At 36.1% G+C, this 19,662-nt stretch overlaps 1 protein-coding gene across 9 annotated transcripts in view; it reads right to left on the minus strand.

Moving 5' to 3' along the window:
* Positions 1-19,662, minus strand: part of ERC2 (ELKS/RAB6-interacting/CAST family member 2) — a 433,721-nt gene that overhangs the window by 136,519 nt on the left and 277,540 nt on the right. For all 9 annotated transcript variants that reach the window (XR_003527258.1, XR_003527257.1, XR_003527256.1 and 6 more), the window contains one exon: positions 4,549-4,696. Coding sequence is in view for 1 of the 9 variants with exons in the window: in XM_027640844.1 (XP_027496645.1) it covers positions 4,549-4,696 (148 nt within the window). In the remaining 8 variants the exon portion in view is untranslated. The remainder of the gene's footprint in view (positions 1-4,548; positions 4,697-19,662) is intronic.

Genomic DNA, 19,662 nt, shown 5'->3' on the forward strand with positions numbered 1-19,662 from the left:
ATTACTTCAAAGTCAATGTCCTGATAGTAGTTTACAATGTGTTTGATAATCCCAAAGGCCAGAAAATTAAAGCAGAAAAATTGGACAAGGGAATTCAATGACATAATTGGTGCTAGGAGCTTTATCTAAGTCACAAACTATATTAAAAAAAAAAGGAAAAAAGCCTGAAATTTGCAATTTAGCCTTTTTTTAAACTTTCTTCTTTGAACACATTCTATTTCTGGTTTCATTCTATTTCAGTTTAGATTACTATTAGACTGCCTTTTGTCAGTCTGCAGGCACTGGTGAGCAACGGAGATCAGTACATTTGTCAATGTGAAAAGCATTGACATTTTATGACCAAAACAAAAATTGATTAATTAAAAAGAAAAGGATAAAGGTGTATTTTTGAGCTGGGGGGCCAGGACTGAGGTAGGGGGTGGGGTATACCCTTGGGAAGTAAATACTTGGCCTCCAAACTGAGTAATAACTCATTGCACTGGTGCAAGACAACCCACATGAAAAATAAAAGACATAAAATAGCATCAAGTTTATGTCATGGATACACTAAGATGAATATTCATGCCTAAGCAGGCAGTACACTGTATTTGTTTTATCTTTGCCAGAATGGGGCCTGTTTAGAAAACAGCCTGTTACTCCTAGATATTGAAAAGCTCTTGGTACATTTCTTCCTTTCATGGAATTTTTCAAGCTCATGGCCTGTGGTACAATGCTAACATACTTCTGAAGCAACCCTGAGGAAGCTTTTGGACAGCCAAGAAGCTTCCAGTTGAAATACAGAATGGACTATGATGGTCCAGAGGAGTTTTTCTCAATGCAAGTCTGTGGCAGAAGCAGCTCTATGTGCATTTGGCCAGTCGATCTCAGATGAGTCTGTGAGACATTACAGTGCAGAGACAGAATCCTCCTGGCCTTCATCCAACAGTAAAATTCTATGAGTAACCTCAATACTTTGGGTTACTTCATTGAGTTTAACAGAACTGACCTCCTGAACCTTTAAGACATCACTACACACCGTGCCCTATCTCTTTTCATGCCTACGATGACCTCAGGTGAGTCAGACCTTTCTGAGCAGGAAGCACATGAATTTGAAGGCATTTTGATGTTCCAACTAGGTAAGCACCTGTGTTACAAACTACATCCACTAAAATTCCATAACCCTTCTCTTAAACTGTAACCCTATCTCATCTCAGAGTCAGGGGAAAGAGCAGTAGTTGGCTCTCTCCTGGGCACTGAGTATCAAGGAAAAGTATTCACGTTTCTCATTCTGATTCTGGGAAATATACTTCCATAAACAGTATTTTCCAGGGGAAGACAATGACTTCCCTTCTTAGTCCTCAAAGACGATATTCCTGGGTGTTTCATGGATATAATCAGAAGTCTTGGATTCACATACATACCTGTCCTTCTCTCTCTCAAGTAACAGCCTTTGTAGCTCTCAAGGAAATACCTTTGTACTTACTTTTTTGTATCAGCAGGGGACTTTGCAAGCTACAGCTTGGACACTGAAGCCCCCGCTTCAATAACAGTAGCAAAGCAGCATCCTAGGCTTGGTATATAATGTGCTTTTGCATGTATTTCCTATTGCAATGGTCCACAGTATGGCAACATTTGAAATTGCGAAAAATATGGAACTGAAGTTTATCAACAAAGTCTAGAATGCCACTGAAAGAGACAGCAGCAGAAACAGTGACTCAGAGAGTTTCTGAGATAGAAACTCCCCAAGCTGCAAACAAAACCAAAAAGCAAATCCATCTGACATATGATGGTGCAGTGATACACTTCTTTATAAAAACCACAAAATAAACTTGATTGAAATAATATGTTCTATTTCAAATGGCACAGTTCATTCTCACTAAAGTCTAATTTCAAATTATTGCTTCTTTACTGAAATGACCAATCTTTGAAAAGAACAGATATAACAGTAACTTTTATGTTCAGGAGACTCATTACTTGATGTGCAAACCAATAATGGGATTTCGTCTGGGTTACACGTGTATCAGAATAAATGTCTCAATTGCAGATGCTGATGGAGAAAGGAAGAGCTTGTCTGCAACACACTGGATATATATAAGAGGAATATAGATTTTTATCATCTTATTTTGCCTCTCAAAGTAAAAATTCCTCCTACAGTATAAAGCAGGGATGGATTTAGGGGTCTAATGTTTACAATTATCTAGTGAGTCATCTTCTAATATTTATAAATATTTCTCCTTTGTTGATCACATTAGGATGGAGAAATATGGTTTTCTTTTTTTGTCTCTTTTAGCAGTGTAACAGCTGTGGAAAGCAAAAAAAAAATTGATACTGCAGTTGATCATTCACTGAATTCTAGTGCATCAGAAATAGATTGAGAGTCAGCATATCTCAAAGAAACTGAGGAACTGGGTGGATCTATCACACAGTGTGGAATCTGTCACTTCCCCCCTGGCCGAGCACAATCACAGCAAGGAAGAATTGCACTAACAAGCCTTTGTGTTGGATGCACATGTAAAAGCTTTGGGGGTTGACAGTGGTTCTTCCCAAAGGGATTAAAGAAGTATGAGTGATGTCTACAACCTCTATTATCAGATAATTCGTAAGTGTAATAAAGTGGTGACCTAGTTAAACCACATTCCTGTTCCTGGTGTCTCTTTTTTTGTGGTGTCTGAGATAACAGGGAGATTATTTTGGCATCAATTTAATCTAGTTAAATAGCTTTACTGAAGATCTTTATCACTATAAATAATGGAGGTATTTGAAGTATTTGGTTACAATTCTAACTGAAGTTATCCAAAACAATGTCTCTATAGCAATCTTCTTCTGCTGTTCCTTAACTCTGTCTGAAGAAAGTTATGAATGTTTTGATCACTCTTCAGCGGTACCTTAAAGGTACAAAACCAAACAAACCCAAAAACAACAACAAAACAGTTGCCCAAGTCTCTGATAAACATTTTAAAAATATCCATGACAGGTAATATCCATGAACATGGTAAAGTGGTGTATCCATTTACTCTTCAGTAACATGAGATGAAGGTGAAAAAAGAAGATATCTAAAAAAGAAAGTAACTGTCTTCTCTTTTCCAAAGCAAACCAAATCAAAAATCCCTAAAATTATTTGGAACTTAACCTCACCTGCTCTGGTGCAGCAGCACAAGCAGATGAAGTGTTAAAAAGCAGGAAGCACATCTGCCTACTTAGCACATAAATTTTGGGTGAAATGTCTCCTGGTCAGCTGCCTGACCTGAGACATGACTGCATCATGGCTGGAACACAGGTACCTAGCTGGAACATCTGAGCTGAAGTCAGCATCAGGATTGGATGATAACTTGATGCTCAGGGGCTGTTTCCTAATTTTTTAGACCTGTGGGAAAAAGCTATAATGATTAGACACATGAGATCAGAGCTATTGGGAATTTAGCACAGCAGCAGGGGTTTTCCTTAGCTTTCTGTCACTGAGTGCATGGAGTGCTACAGCATGTGATGCATCATTGAGGATAAAGAATCATAACATTGACCATGCAATATGTCCCAAACATCATTAACACAGCATGCTCAGTTGTAGGGTGGCACAATGCCTGACAGCAGGGTGGTTACTGTGACAGGCTAAGGAGACCTCAATGATTTTGCTGACTGTATTCTCCTCCTCCTCAAGCAACAGTCATAGAATTCTGTAACATCCCACAACGGAAAACATTACATACAACACCTGCAGACATGGTCTGAAAAAAAACTTTCTCATCTTTTTCACCTATTCTGAAAGAGGAAAGGTGTCTGACAACATACAAGACACACAGAGATCTTCAGTAGCCAGGTTGTCTGAACAGCCTTTGCCCCCTTGCCTACAGTTCCTCTACTGTCTACGACCACAGACCTCCCAAAAATCAGGAGGAGTAGCCACTGCACACTATGCACAGTTTTAAACATTTTAACTAGGCAGAGAAGAAACCTATGCACTGTGTTTGGCACAAGTGTACTGTGTCTAGTATAGTTATTTTCCTCATTAATAAAGCAGAACATGAATTTGCTTGCCATGATACCTATTTCTAGAGGTTTTTTAACTATGTGTTTTTTATTCAAACCTCAGATAACTTATGGTGTTGAAGACAGTGTGACTTTTAGTCATTTGAAAATTTATTTTAAGGATAATCATGACTTCCAGATAACCCCTCGGAAACCTTCTGAAAACACAATTATTTGACAACAGATAAGCAAGTAACTGAACAGAAGGAAGTTAAAAAGAGTCAACAGAACAGACAGATCTTGCTTTATGCAAAGAGCATCTGCTCTCCTCTCTCACACAATTAAGAAGGCTGGAAACAATATGAGGGAAAAGAGAAAATGTATTGACTGCATATAATATAAGCCAAGCAAACATGCAGTTAAATACCTAACAACTACAGAAAAGCAATAAACACTTACATTGAACACTTCCTACCTTTTGTAACTGTTGTCACATTTCAGACCTGGTTTGAACACTTCCAACATGAGGTCAGAATAAAATGGTACAAATGAAAATAATGCCAATTTTCTGTTGCCATGAAAGTATGAAAATTAAAGTCTGCCCACCTGCTGTTTTAACTGATGTACTAATCTGTCCTTCTCTCGTTTAAGAGCCATTACTTCATCTTGAGTCTTCTTTTTCTTTGAAGCAGACAGCTCAAGCAAGGCAATATTTGCATCTTTTTCACTAATTGCAGCAAGCAAAGCTTCCTGTCTGATAAAATAGAATAAAATTAAAATTGTTACATTCTCATTAAAACAGAACATATACTACTATATCTCACCATTTGAGATGTTTCTTTCAGTCTCTAGGAGAACAATCAACTACCTTCTGAACACTCTAAATAGCCAACCTTGTCAAGTCTAACAAAATCATGAAATAAACAGATTAGCCAAAAAAGTTATCTTTATAGATTTTCCATTATTCACTTCATAAAATATTTATCTCAGTATATTTTACTACAATATATCTAAGAATATTTCTGTGAAACTTCCTGCTTTTAAAAATCTTTGATATTTATTTTTTTAAATTCACTTTCCCAAATTCTAGAGCATCTTATAGAAATCTTTTGTGATTTATACAAATCATGAAAACAAATAAAACAGATATATGTTTATAATATTCTGTTTATTTTGTACCCTAGAAACCTCAGTGCAGAAATATCTGGACATCTTCCTCATATTTATTTAAATGTTTTCCTATGGATTTATTATTTTTCATGGTGTCACCACAAAAATATATTTCTAGAAGTAAAATAGAACATCTAGAAAATAAGTTTCTTGATCTATTTGTTCATGAAAAATCTTTTCCTTTGCAATCTTGACCCCTCAGTCATCACAAAGCAAACAGAATCTTACAGCACTCAGAAACATACAGGATTACAGAGACAATACCAGGGGCACAGCACAAATAGTTTGTGAGGACACATGACAAGGGTAATTTTTACAACGTGCAGTTGGAAGCACAGATCTTGCAGTATCTTATACTCCAAAGTGCTCGTGCTGTCAAGGCCATAATCTGTCCTTTAATTTCATAAATAAAAGAAATATATTGACCTTCTGCAATGCATTCAGTGACAGATTATGACTTATCAGCCAAGAAAAAGCATATAATACCTTTAGGCATCAAATAGCTTTTAGAACAGAATATGTTATGGCCTATGCCTTTTTTCCAGAACTATATAAGATCAATCATTAAAAAATAAACATGGATAAATGAATCATAAATTAACTTTAGGCTCCAACTGCTAATAAATGTATGAATATGGCTCATGAACTTCATACAGTCAAGGTGAGCTAAAAGTTTGGAATTCTCACAGTCCTTTGCTTGCCAGCAAAAATGTCAAGAAAGCTATTTCACTTTTATTTTAAAGTTCCTAATGTATTAATGTAAATATTTATAGGACAATATTTCTGATGGAGTCAAAGAAAAACAACCCATTTATTTTACCCTAAGTTATGCGACATGGATCAATTTTAGGTAAACAGTTGCATTTTATTCATACACTCTAACAGTCTCATTCATTATTCTGTCCTCTTCATTCTAATCACAGTTAAATGATGTTTAAAAGAAAATACCATAAGACTCCAACAGTCTAATTTAAATTATAGGTATGAATTATTTTAAATAACCTGTATTAAACAGAAAAAATATCAGGGGCACCTTCCACTAGACCAGGTTGCTTAGAGCCCCATCCAAGCTGGCCTTGAACACTTCCAGGGATGGGCCAGCCACAGCTTCTCTGGGCAACCTGTGCCAGGACCTCACCACCCTCACAGATGTCAGATGTCCTAACCTAAATTCTCTGGCAGAAACAACAGGTATTCTGTTACTTTAAAGCCAAAGAAACAGAAACAGTATATTGCATATATATACATTAAATATGTTCTTCCAAATCAAGTAAGATTAGGTTGGCTCCCCCACAGTCTTCTGATAGCACTCTGTATTAAAATTACCGAGAAAAGTTAGTCAGAAGTGTTGACAATGTTCCAGTGGTCTTGCATCAAGAAACATTTTCTTACTTTTAACTTGCATCAGGCAACAATTTTGTTATTATTTTGGACATTATTGAAAATAGGTTTCATAACGTTTTGAGGACATGCAGGGAAAAGATTTGCCCTGTCTGTAATTAACACCAGTGGGATTAAATACTAATCTTTAAATAATGGTAGTCATTGCTGTAAAAGAGGTAAACAGTAAAATATAAATAAATCTGTTTATACCATAATAATCATTGCAGAGATATACTTATTTAATATCTGAAGGTAAATATTGATATAGTCATCACAACCTCAAATCACTCACAATGAACATAGGTAAAGAAATATACATCTCAGAAATTCCAAGGTTTTAGAATATATTTAGATTCACTCGAGCTATGTCAGAACTCCATGCCAGCCAGACCCAATATAATGCCTGCTCTCTAATAGCAAATTTCACAGTAAATACTTGCCATCTGTGAGGTTTTTAATGATATATAGTTATTTAATTATGAGTAACACATATTAGAGCTGTAAAAAGCCAAAAATAGAATGAAAGGTTTAAATTAAGTTGAAAACTCTGTGAAGCTATTCTGAAGTTTTACTTCTCCTCTGAGGTTTGCTTCTCCTCTGCCTCAAAAATTGGCAGTAAAAACACAAACCTGACTAGTAAGAAGAGTCAGAACTTCTTTGGTATCATTTATTATCAAATAAATGATATTTGGTATCAAATTATTTGGTATCATTTCAACATCTTACAATAGTATTCACTTGCATCCATATTTTTTGTATTGCCAGTCGAAATGATCACACATTCCTGTGGTCACAACTGCTCAACTGCGTAACACCCTCTACCCCTCCTTTAAAGTAGCAGATGAGGTGAAACCTTCCACGGGACAGGAGAGCCAGCCAACGGGCTTTGAAAAATCTGCACTCTGGATTCTGCAGTCCCAAACCCACAAAATTCTGCAGAGCCAAGCATGCACCTTCTCAGCTGATAGAGATTTTCCTATCTGGGGAAAACATGCAACCAAACACTTAATTCCAGGAAATAACGACTCATATCAAACACTTGCAGGAAATAATGGTTCATAGTCATGTGAAATAGCTGCTGTCATATGACACCACAAGTGCTCCACTGAGACACTCTGAGATTTGAATCAAACCCACAGCACATACGGGTTTGAACTGGCCCCCACAAAATTATTGCCAATATATTTTTTTAATTCTTATCTTTATAATTAATTTAAGTGGAGTTGAGGGGCTTTAAACCTGTGCACGTTGAGAGACAACTACGCAAGAGTGCAAGGACGGGGATTTCTACTCAAATCCTTCCAGGGCAACGTGGAATGACGAATACATCAACACAAACTCACACTGCCAGCACTCTTGAAGCCACCCAAACATGAGCCAGCTTCAGCTCAGAAGCTGTAAAGCCTCATTTATCTAAGAGACAAGGTGTTTTAGCTTGGGCACCGTGCCACACAATGTGCTGATGGCTTCCAGACTGGAACTGGCTCACACAGAGCCTGCAGAGTGTGGGCAGAGCAAGCTTGCACCTGTCTGCACAGACACACTCCTGGGATATGTCGGCACATTAGCTGTGTCTATTAGCACGGATAATCTGACCAGTAATAACCTCAAATATATAATCCAGTGGCATTTAACCAGGCATCTGGGTTAGCAGGAGTTCAGCAAAGCAGGACTGTGTACTCTTACCAAACGACACATGTCGGTTGCTTACATCCTTATTAAACTACTTCTGTACATTGGGAAGACAGAGAAACCCAACAGTTCTTATTAACACTTTGCAGAGTACAAGAGAAAGATGTTGTGACAGAGCACCTAAGCCAACTGAAGTGCTGTCCTTTACTTCTGCATGGGCTAGCACCCAGCCTCCACTAAGTCCCTGGAACACAGAAGTTGAAAAATACCTTGCCCGTTCTAGTAAGACATTGTAAGTGAAGGGATCCAAGTATTTACGAAACTGCCTCTCAGGACAGACCGGGATCTCTGGGTTATCATATCCCAGTTATTACATATTGCACATGAGTTTACCCACATCTCCCCTCATCTTACCCACATTGCCAAGCTACCCTGTCATCACACTTCAAGTTTCCTATGAGAGAACAAAACCCTGAACAGCAGCAATTTATTTTAGCTATCCAGTGACCCTGCTAAAAAAATAACATCACTGGTTTTGCAGGAAACATTTGAAATGACATTATCTGGCCATTAGCAATATGGTTAAGATGGCAGCAAAGCAGCTGACAATGATTTTCTCACAAACATGATGTAAACTTTATTCAAAAATGTGAACTGGTGGCAAGGTTTTCCTCTAAATCTCTCAGGTGGGTAATACACTTCCACTTTGCTGCTAGAAAATGAAACTCATCATGTGTTTCAGTGCAAGAATTTTTGAAAATCAAGACCTGAACTGGCACCAAGAACAACACACAGTCCAACATATTCTCCAGCTAACATGCCTAAGAGTGTAAGCATAATTTATAATTTCTAATTATCTACTGTGTCAGGGAAAAAAATTACTATCCAAATACAGTTCTAAGGAGATGTTATCACTATTTGCAGCCAAAATGTCTCCTTATTGTTTAATCAATTATGGCAATAAAATACATTTTAAAATAATTTATTAGAGCAGTGGATTAAATGACATTCTTTAACAGTAATATTTATAAAGAGTAATCCCTTTTGCTATTAGTAGTTTTTCCTCTCTTTTTTTGGCAAACTAATCTGTTATACAAATAACAGCGTAGCACTTTTAACACCAAAAAAAAAAAATCACTCTAACTTTACAGGGTAAAATTAAGTAAATTCTCAGATTAAAAAATACATAATTAAACCTAACAGCATTTGCTCCACATTGTTAATTATTCTGTATATTTTCCTCAGAACTACGTAAAGCCATTCCTAGAATTCTCAACTTATATATCCTCCACTATAATATGTTGCTCTTTCCAAAGAGGAGAGAGAGAACTTTTCCCTGAAAAAGCAAAACTGATGAAATTAAACTTCTCTCCCTGGCAAAGACTGACAACATTCTACTCCACAGCAACCTACTCCCTCATGCAAGTCTCCTTAATACAGAGACAGTGAATGGAACAGTCACAGCTGAGAGCTGGGCTTAAGATCCTAATGTTTCCAGTAAGAAGTACCAAGAAAATGTGCACAAATATTTTGCTATACTTAATGTCACTTCAGACTAAAATACAAAATAGTAGACAAAAGAAACACTCCCTTCCACATGGGCAGGAATTAATTTATTTACACAAGTTGTATTCTATGCAAAACCATTCAGGATTCCAGTCTGTGCAATGTTTTCATTAACTACATGAATGATGAACTAGAAAATCTACTTATTACATTTCAATGAGGCTTGAGAATGGAAGGATTTTCAAGTGTCATGAAGAGAGGAATAAAAATGTCTTTACAAACCAAAGACGCTGTCTAGAAAATTAAGGAGAAACTCCATATTAAGGATCTGTTGTGAATAAGGCAAATATCATACTGAGAAGTATAAACAAAAATAGATTGCAAGGCAGAAGTCAGTCTTTTGATCTACATGAAAGAACTGAAATAATGAATCCAACACTCCAAGAAAAATGTGGAAAAAAACAGTTAGAGAAATGACTGACAAGAAAACACTGGGAAAAACTACAATAGTCTATGAGTGGCAACAGCATAAAGAGAACATAAAATGCTATGTTCTTGCTATGTCAAATTATAATAGAGGTTTTTTTCCTATATTCAGTCACACAGAACAAGAAATAATGTCCATAAGTTGCAGAAGAAAGCTGTGTTGTTTTTCCTCCTAATATCGAGCCAACGTGTAATGATAATGGTAGGCTAAGTATCAATAGCAACTGAGTGCCAGAGGCTGAGGAAAGATGGCCACTGACAGTGGAAGCCTTTCTGAGCATTTTAGGCAAATATCTCTTAGAAATGACCTGGGTATGGTTGATCTTATTGCAAGACAAGACTTTACCAGCAACCCAACAATTCAATGTTTTAAAAAAGATTTACTCTGTGTCTCAAGACAGTAGTCCTTGGAGTTAATGCCATGCTTTATCTGCTTCCATCATATGCTTGCTAACCTTCCTACAACTAGAAGGAAAGACCTTTTACATTAAAGTTTCTACATCTACAGTAAGAAAGAACAATACAGTTTCCTGTGAAAAATTCCATTATAACAATTGCACATAAGAACAACTTTATACTGTACCATTGAGGCCATTCCTCAGTGATAGTGAAATACAGACATTCCTTTCCTTGGAGGATTGATCAACTATTAATCTGACACAGAGGTGGCTTTTAGACAAACAAAAAAATAAAATAAATGTTTTAGTGAAGTCACTGGAAGTAGTGCTAAGGAACAATCTGAATTAAAGAAAAGTACCATAAGTAGGATTAGAGAAAGTAGATGATATCAAAGCAACTCAATTATAAACATTACCTAACACCTGAAAAATGCAATCTTATGGATCTCTAGCAATACAGACACAGAGTATGCATTTGTGAAAGCATCTGTCCTAGAGTGAAAAAAATTACTTAATATGAAAAGGAAGTCTTAGCATACTAGAAGGGAAGATAAGATAATACAAGAAGAAATAAATCCATGAAAGTCTCCGTTGAATGCCAAACTGAAAAAGTATATTGTATACAGTATTTTATCAAACTTCAGCCTAAACAAATGTCAAATGGAATAATTTCTTTAACAAATATGGGCAACAACTCAGAAAAAAGGGTTGCTCACTAGCATATATTTAGTCAAGATTAACTAAGGATAAAAAAATGTACTAAGAACAGATTTAATAACCCTAAGCTGTCATTCAGCTTGTAGGAGGCATTCAAGATACAGCTAATAAAACACAAAAAAATGGTTCCAACCACCCACAAAAAAATCTCAGTAGTATAAAACATTGCAGGATGACCACTAAGATAAATGCTTTCTTTTGAGAGCTGCCTTGCAGTTAACCTTCTTAAAGAGTCTCCCAGAAACCTCTAATCATAATACATTGCATTGCCACTTATCACAGTCAATTTAGAAGTGAGCTCTGTAAACACTCCTGCCTTACTCCCCACCTCTGTTAGTCTAAGAATAATTTTTTGAGCTTTAATAAAAGAACTCATGACAACTTTCTGGGAGGTGGAGTGATTTCTTAGAAACAGTCCAATTGTAATCTAACAGAATTCCAAGATTAAGATTTATAGAAACAAGACCTTCTAAGAAGAACTTTTACTCCTTTACTACTTAAGCTGTTCTCCACAAAATACAGAAATGCAACTTAAAAAGTCACTATTAAAGTTAAATCAAGTCAGAAATGTTTGAACTAATGATATACAGTAGAGTACTCAGCCAGCTTCTTACATGCTAATCGTACTGAAGGAGAAAAAAAACCAGCTCAATCAACTTTTTCCCTTTAATTATTGTTTTCTTTCCCTCATGACCCCTAGTATTCAACCTTAGGTTCAGTAGGAGGTGACTAGAGATAGACGGTGATGAGAGATCCTGTTTGAAACAGCTTCTCTCTGTCACTCCTAAAGCAAATAAATGGTTTGTTAAAACATGCTGTTAATCCATTATGGATGTGTATGCATCTTAGAAAATAAACTTCAGAATACTATTGGTATTTTAAAGCTTTTTCTTTAAAAACAAGACATAGTGATCATACACATGAAATTTAAAATCTGTATATTCAACAACAGAGTTGTAAGGCTAAGCTAGTACTGTGACACAGACATGTAAATTCAGTCACTACTGATTTTCAATTATCCTAAAATTGTATGTCTGAGGTTGACAGAAAATTTATCTCTCCAATTGCTTTACAAAAGGATATTTATAGCTTACTTCTTTTGAATGAATATTTATTTTGCACTGCATTCAAAGAACAAACTCTTCTGAAATACTTCCAGAAGAAAAAAAACAGCACGAAATAGGGGTTGTCCTGGTTCCCTTAACAGCAAACACAGAGAACTACTGATGCTCCACAGCCCAGACACACCAAGGAGCAGAGGGGACTGCCCCCTTAAGTGTGGGACACAAAGAGGGGGTGCCTGCTCTTACACACCCCAGTCCACCACTCTGACCCCACCAGGCACTTTTCCTCATATTATCTAAGTATCAAATCTTGAATTTTCCATCTGATCAAGTCTTCTGCTGGAAACAGGTGTGAGGATGAAATGTCAATGCTTACACTATGTGAGACAAACAGTCTCTATATTACACCTGAATTACATGTATATCTTCATTAGGCTACAATCAAGAAGAAACAGGAAGATGCATCTGTCTCTAATGTGAAATTTCAGAGTAAATGGAAATAAGGAGAAGAGAGGACCTGATTCTGAATAATCATGTAAGAGTTTCTTGAAAAAGCAGCTTCCTTACCAATTTGTCCTTTTCCTCCAGTTTACCTGGCACAGTTCATTACTCCCATAAACACACCTCTACTTACAGCTCCTACCAACTGTATTGTCTTTACATTGGCAATTGCAAATTATTCCCTTTTTTCCTCCTTAACATCAATTTGCTATGTGCATAGAGGTCTCTTGTTATTAAAATAATCCAGATTTTAAAAGGCAAAGAAGGAACTTCACGCCCAACTTTTGGGGCTAATTTTCAAGCAAGAAGTAGGCACTCAACTGCCCTTTGAATTCTTGGAACTTTTTCAAGCCCTATAACATTGCACTTCTGATGTCTTGACAATTTATGTTTTTAAAATGACAGATAAGTAAAACAGATCCCTCAGAAAAGACATTGAGAAAGCAATTACATCATAGTTTCATAGATCATGCTTCAATGACCACTGCACTCTCCTTTCATTCAAACAGGCAGCACTGCTCACACACGAGATGTAACAAGCTTCAGACTGTGTGAGAAATGCAGAGAAAAAAAAAAAATCAGTCCTGCAAAGCACAGCAGAAGGAGTTAGAAGATGACAATTATTCCTGGGTTTTGCAGCTTTTTACTAGAACTGACTTCCACTGTTCACCATGATTCTCCATAGGAGCGACACCCATACTTGGTTAAAATACCTCTGCCTGTTTTATGAGATAGCCCGACGTGGTGCAGAAATGGGAACTGCTGGGAAGAAGAACAATGGGATGTGAATGCATGGGATTGTGTTACAGCACAACATGGCACTGCACAGGGTCCACCTAAGTTAAACAGGAAAACAAAACTATAGGTAATCTGTCATTGTCAGCCCCCTCATCCTTCAACACCGCTTTTTGTGTTTATAGAAGACAAAGATAAAAGTACTTTGCAGGAGGAATGGTTTGATCTTTAGAATATAGTTCTTGGTAATGTTTTTGAACTGCCAAATAAAGGTTTAAGCTTGGAAAAAAAGTTACTATTAAAAGTTACTCCTGCTTTAATGAATTTACAAGGAATTCAAAGTAATTGAGTTAAAGACATACAAAACTGAGATGCAGAAAGAGAATATTAAAAAAACCCAACCTTTTCATTTATTAGTTTTTGTTAATTGTAATCTGTCCTTAATTTTGAGTTGACAATATATTCCAAATAACCATTTGCTACAAAGTAGATGGTTATGATAAAGAATGAGTGGGGCTTTCTTTCAACTTTTAATAAATGCTGATCAACAAAATTATCCACACAAATAAAAATATATAAAAATCTATTTTCTCCCTTTCCATTGGAAATTTAAGAAAAAGATTGATCTCATTTTGAAAAAAGTAACTTAAGGTCCTCCTTCTAATTTCCATAATGCTACAAAGAGCTGGCCTTTGAACAACATGTATAACAAAGCTCATAAATCCAATGTAGATCAACTGAACTTGAAAACATATCATAAAGAGTTATTAACTCCACTTCAAATTAAAATATAGAAATCAGTATGAATATGTATTAGGATGTATGCCTTGATCTTTACAGTATATTAGAAGGCAATTTTGATAAATAAAATTGCCTGAATACTTATGATTAACAAAATGCACTCTCTTGGCAGTGTGTAATTCATATTTGATGACTGATTTGAGGGCACAGTTTAAATGTTCACTTACTAAATATGGTGTCAGACCAGTGTAAACCAGCATCATATCATTTCCACTAGTCACAAATATATGTCAGAGTACAACTTTGTATGTTAACTTTAAACTAAAAAACTCCTTAGAGCTTTGAACAAAGAAACACAGACCCAACAAATGCACAGATCCCAAACAGGCTGACAGTTTTAACATTTCAACTATTTTAATTTAGATCTGTGAAGTCAGAAACATCATTACCATTATTAACATGATGACATCCATTACTTATTGCTACACTGTATGTGTTAAAATTACATAACTTAATTTGATAGATACAGGAAATCCTACAAATTATTACAATTCACTGTGTTTATTTGTTAAAAATATGTTTTTGTTAAACTTGCCTAGTTGATAAGGTATTCCTAGGTACAGAATAAACTTAAACATACTGTTCCTGACAATTTCATTATACCAAAAAAAGTAGTTAAGCATCTCATTAAAGAAGATATTTCTTCTCAAACTAGCAGGCCACCATTCCTTTAGGTGTGGGACGTCTAGAAACCTAAGTGTCTAAGGCCATTTTATCAGAGAATATTTATTCAAACCCCACCACCATCATTTTATCTCAGTGAAAAAAAAAACCCTTCCTTTTTAATAAAATACTGCACGTCCAAAATACAGCATATGAACTCAATAACTATAAAATAGAAAAGTATCAGTAAAGACAATGAAAGCCCAGAGTAGGCACAAGATATTTTACATGGAAGGAGAGGGGAAATTAGGCAGCAGCACACAAATATTTCTCTAATTAGTATCTTAAAAGATTGGGAAAGAAGGAGATAGGATACCACATGATGTTATTTAATTATATGAAGATAGGATACCACATGATGTTATTTAATTATATGACTTCCCTGCTAATGGAGCTATTCACAAGCATTGCCAGAAGCATGAAGACAGTCATATGATTCAACTTTGCATCAAGAAGTTTGCTCATTGATCTTCTTTGGTGGGTTAACTGTTTCAAAATTTGTTTCAGACTAAGGAAACATTTTAAAAAAATGTATATGTACAGTCTTAGAGCTCTAAGATAATCTGCATTGGCTCACAGTGAACAACAGTTTGTTCTGACTTTCTCAAAGCAGACAAGAGGTATAAAGTATATCCCTGAACAGTATCAGAGCGAAGGTATAGAGCACAGCAAGACAGAGGTCTGAATGACAACAAGGAATAATCACAGTAGAAAGAACAGTACTTAGATACTTTTAAGAAAGTTCCACAATTAATTGTAGCATGTTTAGTCTTGATAAACAATTAACTTCTTACACATTGTACTAGACAAACAGGACTGACACACAAAGTTCTCTATTGATTTGAATAATATTTCTGACAGTCTTTAGCAAAACCTCTAAAATTGAAGGACTTTTATTTAGGGAAAATAAAATGTTTGCTTTTGTGCTAAGATCAAATTAGGTCAAATTTTACTACAAAACTAGATAATAAAATAAGACTTTTTCTGAAGCAGCTACCAAACCTTCAAGGTAACAGAGAAAGATGCCACAGCAGGGAGCTGGGGGGCAGCAGCTGGCACAGACACCCAGATCAGAAGCAGGTGTGGCAGGGACAGACAGGACTTTTGAGGAATCAGTGGGAACTGGACAGAGTTTGGGGCCATTCAACGGTCACTGAGGCAGCTGGAAAAGGGGAGGAGTTATATTGAGATCTTTTATTTCTGCTGAGGCATTCCTAGCCTTTCCCTCATCTTTGAGGAATACTTAGGGGCAAAAAAATATAGATCCATGTCAATGCTATGACCAAGCTGTGGCCCTGTCACAAGACATCAGACTTATGTGTGTCATGTCTCCATCAGCCGTAGGATCTAAGATCCATCCAGATGCACAAAGCTGAGTTTACCCCCCAGTTAGACACATCTATGCCAGCAATGCATGCACTGCTCTGATCTTCAAAGTGACACAGGAATAACTAGACCCTCTATAGTGGTCTTGTGCATATTTTCAAATATTTTCTTTCTGATGAGGAATGCAGCATGTTTCTTCTCAGTCTTTCTGCTTTTATCTTATGGAAAACTACAGGAGTTGGCAATGTTTTCCTCCCACTTCATTGTATCTGCAAGTTCTGCAAGTTCCCCTCCTCACTGTATTTCACTAATTTGGAGGACACAAATCACTTTTCTTCTAGAAACAACCTTGAGTCCATTGAGCAAAGGTAGGGAATGAGAAAACACAGAGGAATAATCTGAAAACCCATCAATAATGAAAAAAAAAATCAAAATATTTGCAAAAATACAACTCAAAAATACTGCCTAGATGTTATTTTGTAAACTTTTGATGGCTGTAACTTAGTAAAATATACAGATCTGTTGCAGAACACGGTGTGAAGTCATGTTTATGGTCTTACCAAAATTTAAGAACTTTAAAGAAGTCAACAGAACTACAGAAGGCTTAGTATTTGGCAGCCTAGTTACTTAAACCTGTACTGCATGTTACAAAAGCAGAGGATAAAATATTCAATTAAAGAAACACAATCAGAAGGAATTGAAGGGATCAAAATGGATTATCACTGGAAATCCTAATGCTTGGATCAGGATAAATGACACTTCTGGGCAAAGAGGAATTGAATCTATGATAGTACACTTGAATTTTAACAGAAGCATATATTTCATAATTTAAATGAACATTACAGTGGAAAAATAAAAGCACAGCTTAGAAGCATCATGCAGAATGTAAATCATTTCAACTTTCAAATCTCTTTTTCAAATCTGACATTCAACAATTATGAAAAACTTTATCCTACAAAATTTAAACTAAAGGTAAAAAAAGGAAAAGTAATGCAGGTTTCAACACTAAAAACTAGAAAATGCTTGATACAGGTCATATAGTAAATTCATACAACCAGGTTTCCCCTAGAATAGTCCTACAAGAGGTATGTTTGCAAGTACGATAGAATCAATAAAGATTAGTAAAATGAAAACCTATAAATTTGTTCCAAAACCTAAGACATGGACTATGCATCTAATGAAAATCAATAGTGCTTTTGGAAAAATAACCACCAGCCAATTCAAACAAAAAAAACTTCCTTAGAATCAAATAGAGGACGCATTCTGGGGCCTCTGCATGTCCATGGTTAATTTGATTTTTCTTTTAAGTATGTACAACATTGTACATTTACTGCAACCTTGGATGAGCTCTGGAACCCAAGACAACAGAAAAATAAGATGTTTCTAAGCAGGACTTTGAACATTACCTGAATCAACAGCACATCTGGAAAGAATCGTGACAGACTGAGCCTAAGAAGGAGTTGCTGTGGAAAATGCTCTCTTACATTGCTATCCGGGTGGCCTTGTGACTCACACAAATAATGGGATCCATTTTAAGAAGATCTGTCTCTAGAAGGAGGAATGCTAATAGAACTAAGTGCCACTGCTGTGAGAAATGAAACAACAGCTGTTAATTTGTGCAATTAGCAGAGATTCAGTACAGGTGGTAAGAAATAACAGAACCTCAGCTGCTCCAAGAAGCCAGAACTAATCAAATCAAAGTCTACATACCAAAGTAGGTATAGCATTTTTTTCCCTTTTGCACAAAAGGGAACAAATTAGTCACTACAACTCAGCTCTGCAGGTACCTATGCTGTTAAATTGCTGTCCAACACAAAAGAAAATGCATGCGCTCAAAATACAACAAAGATGTGAAATACTCTAGAAATTGTTTTAAAGTGTAGGAGAACCACGTTAGCTGGCTAGAACAAAATTTCCCCAAATAAAAAAAATAACACAAAAACTCATCAGAAAGATGCAGAAAGAGAGAATGCAACATTGTCCTTTCTGGACTAGAAGATTAAGCAAAATGAAAAATTCAGGTAAGGATCAGGTGCTAAGAAATTTTATCTACGCCTGCCTTATTTTTTCTGAGTAAGCCATACAAGCTATTATTGTATTCATTAACAAACCCTGTGATTTAACAGTAGAAAACAATGTTTTAGTTAATGAAGGATTCAGATATTTTTAAATGTAGGAAACAGAATGTAAAAATCTAATAAATACTATATTTAAAAAATTTAAAACTACATTCGAGTATTAAAGACCTGGCAAAGACATAATTGATTTGGGTTTTCTGCTCATTTTAAACCTACTGTGTGAATATACTGCTCATGGTTCCACAGTTAAGGCTGACTTAAGCTTAACCTTAAGGCAGAGTCACATTACTCAAGTACAAAAGAACAAAGTATGTTTCTCCCCAAATTACTTCCATGCTTCTTAACATTAGTGGAAGTTACTTTGTAATGAACAATTACTAACAGCTACAATTGTTTGGGAGGATCAGAGTACATATGATGTTTATAAAGGCTGACATATTCAGTTCACATTTAGAGGAAGCAGAGTAGCTTGAAGCAAGAGACCTGAAAAACAAGGAACTTATCATATCAGCTTGACTACCCACGTGAAAAGTAAATCAATGCAGGGTATGGGAACATATTTTCACATATGTTGATGATACCTCCAAAATATGTTTTCTAAGAAGTCACTGTCTCAGCCACTCATATAGCAGAGAAAATTACTTGTTCTTCTCTGCAATCAATAGAGTGGATAAGGCACATGCACACTATGACAAAAGGAGGAACTGCAAATAGGTATTTCCTAATTTTTTTCAACAGTTAGAATAACTATTACTGGTTATAATCAAATGCTGTGGTGTTAGCCAGTGAAATTTTGATGGATCTGGAGTGATAAATTGAGAGTAATTTTTTAAGTCTTTCCATTCAAATGTAATCTAAGTCACTAGTTGCCAACATTTTTGCAGCTGAAAATCTCTTAAGGAGTAATGTTCCATGGAGTGATCCAACTTGACATCCTTCCTGTTCACAACCCTGGGCTGTTACCACCTGTCTTCTGTCTTAGCAGGTACTGTTGCCACTTCCACTTAATCTCAGGACACACAGTACTTCTGCATCCTGCAGTTGTACCAGCCTTGCCCTCAGCCAGGATTGGCTTAAAATCTCTGCCCCACACCCCCCAGTATCTCCAGTCCCAGACAGCTGACACACAGACAGATGGACAAACTGGATAAATCTAAAACCTACCTGGCAGAGTTTATCTGTGCAGTTTATTCTGTGTAACACCTCATCATTAAATTTATACCATTACCTGGTAACTGAACCACTAAGTCACAGTACAGT

Source organism: Corapipo altera, unplaced genomic scaffold, assembly GCF_003945725.1.
Source record: "Corapipo altera isolate COAL_440 unplaced genomic scaffold, ASM394572v1 55, whole genome shotgun sequence".
NCBI lineage: Eukaryota > Metazoa > Chordata > Aves > Passeriformes > Pipridae > Corapipo > Corapipo altera.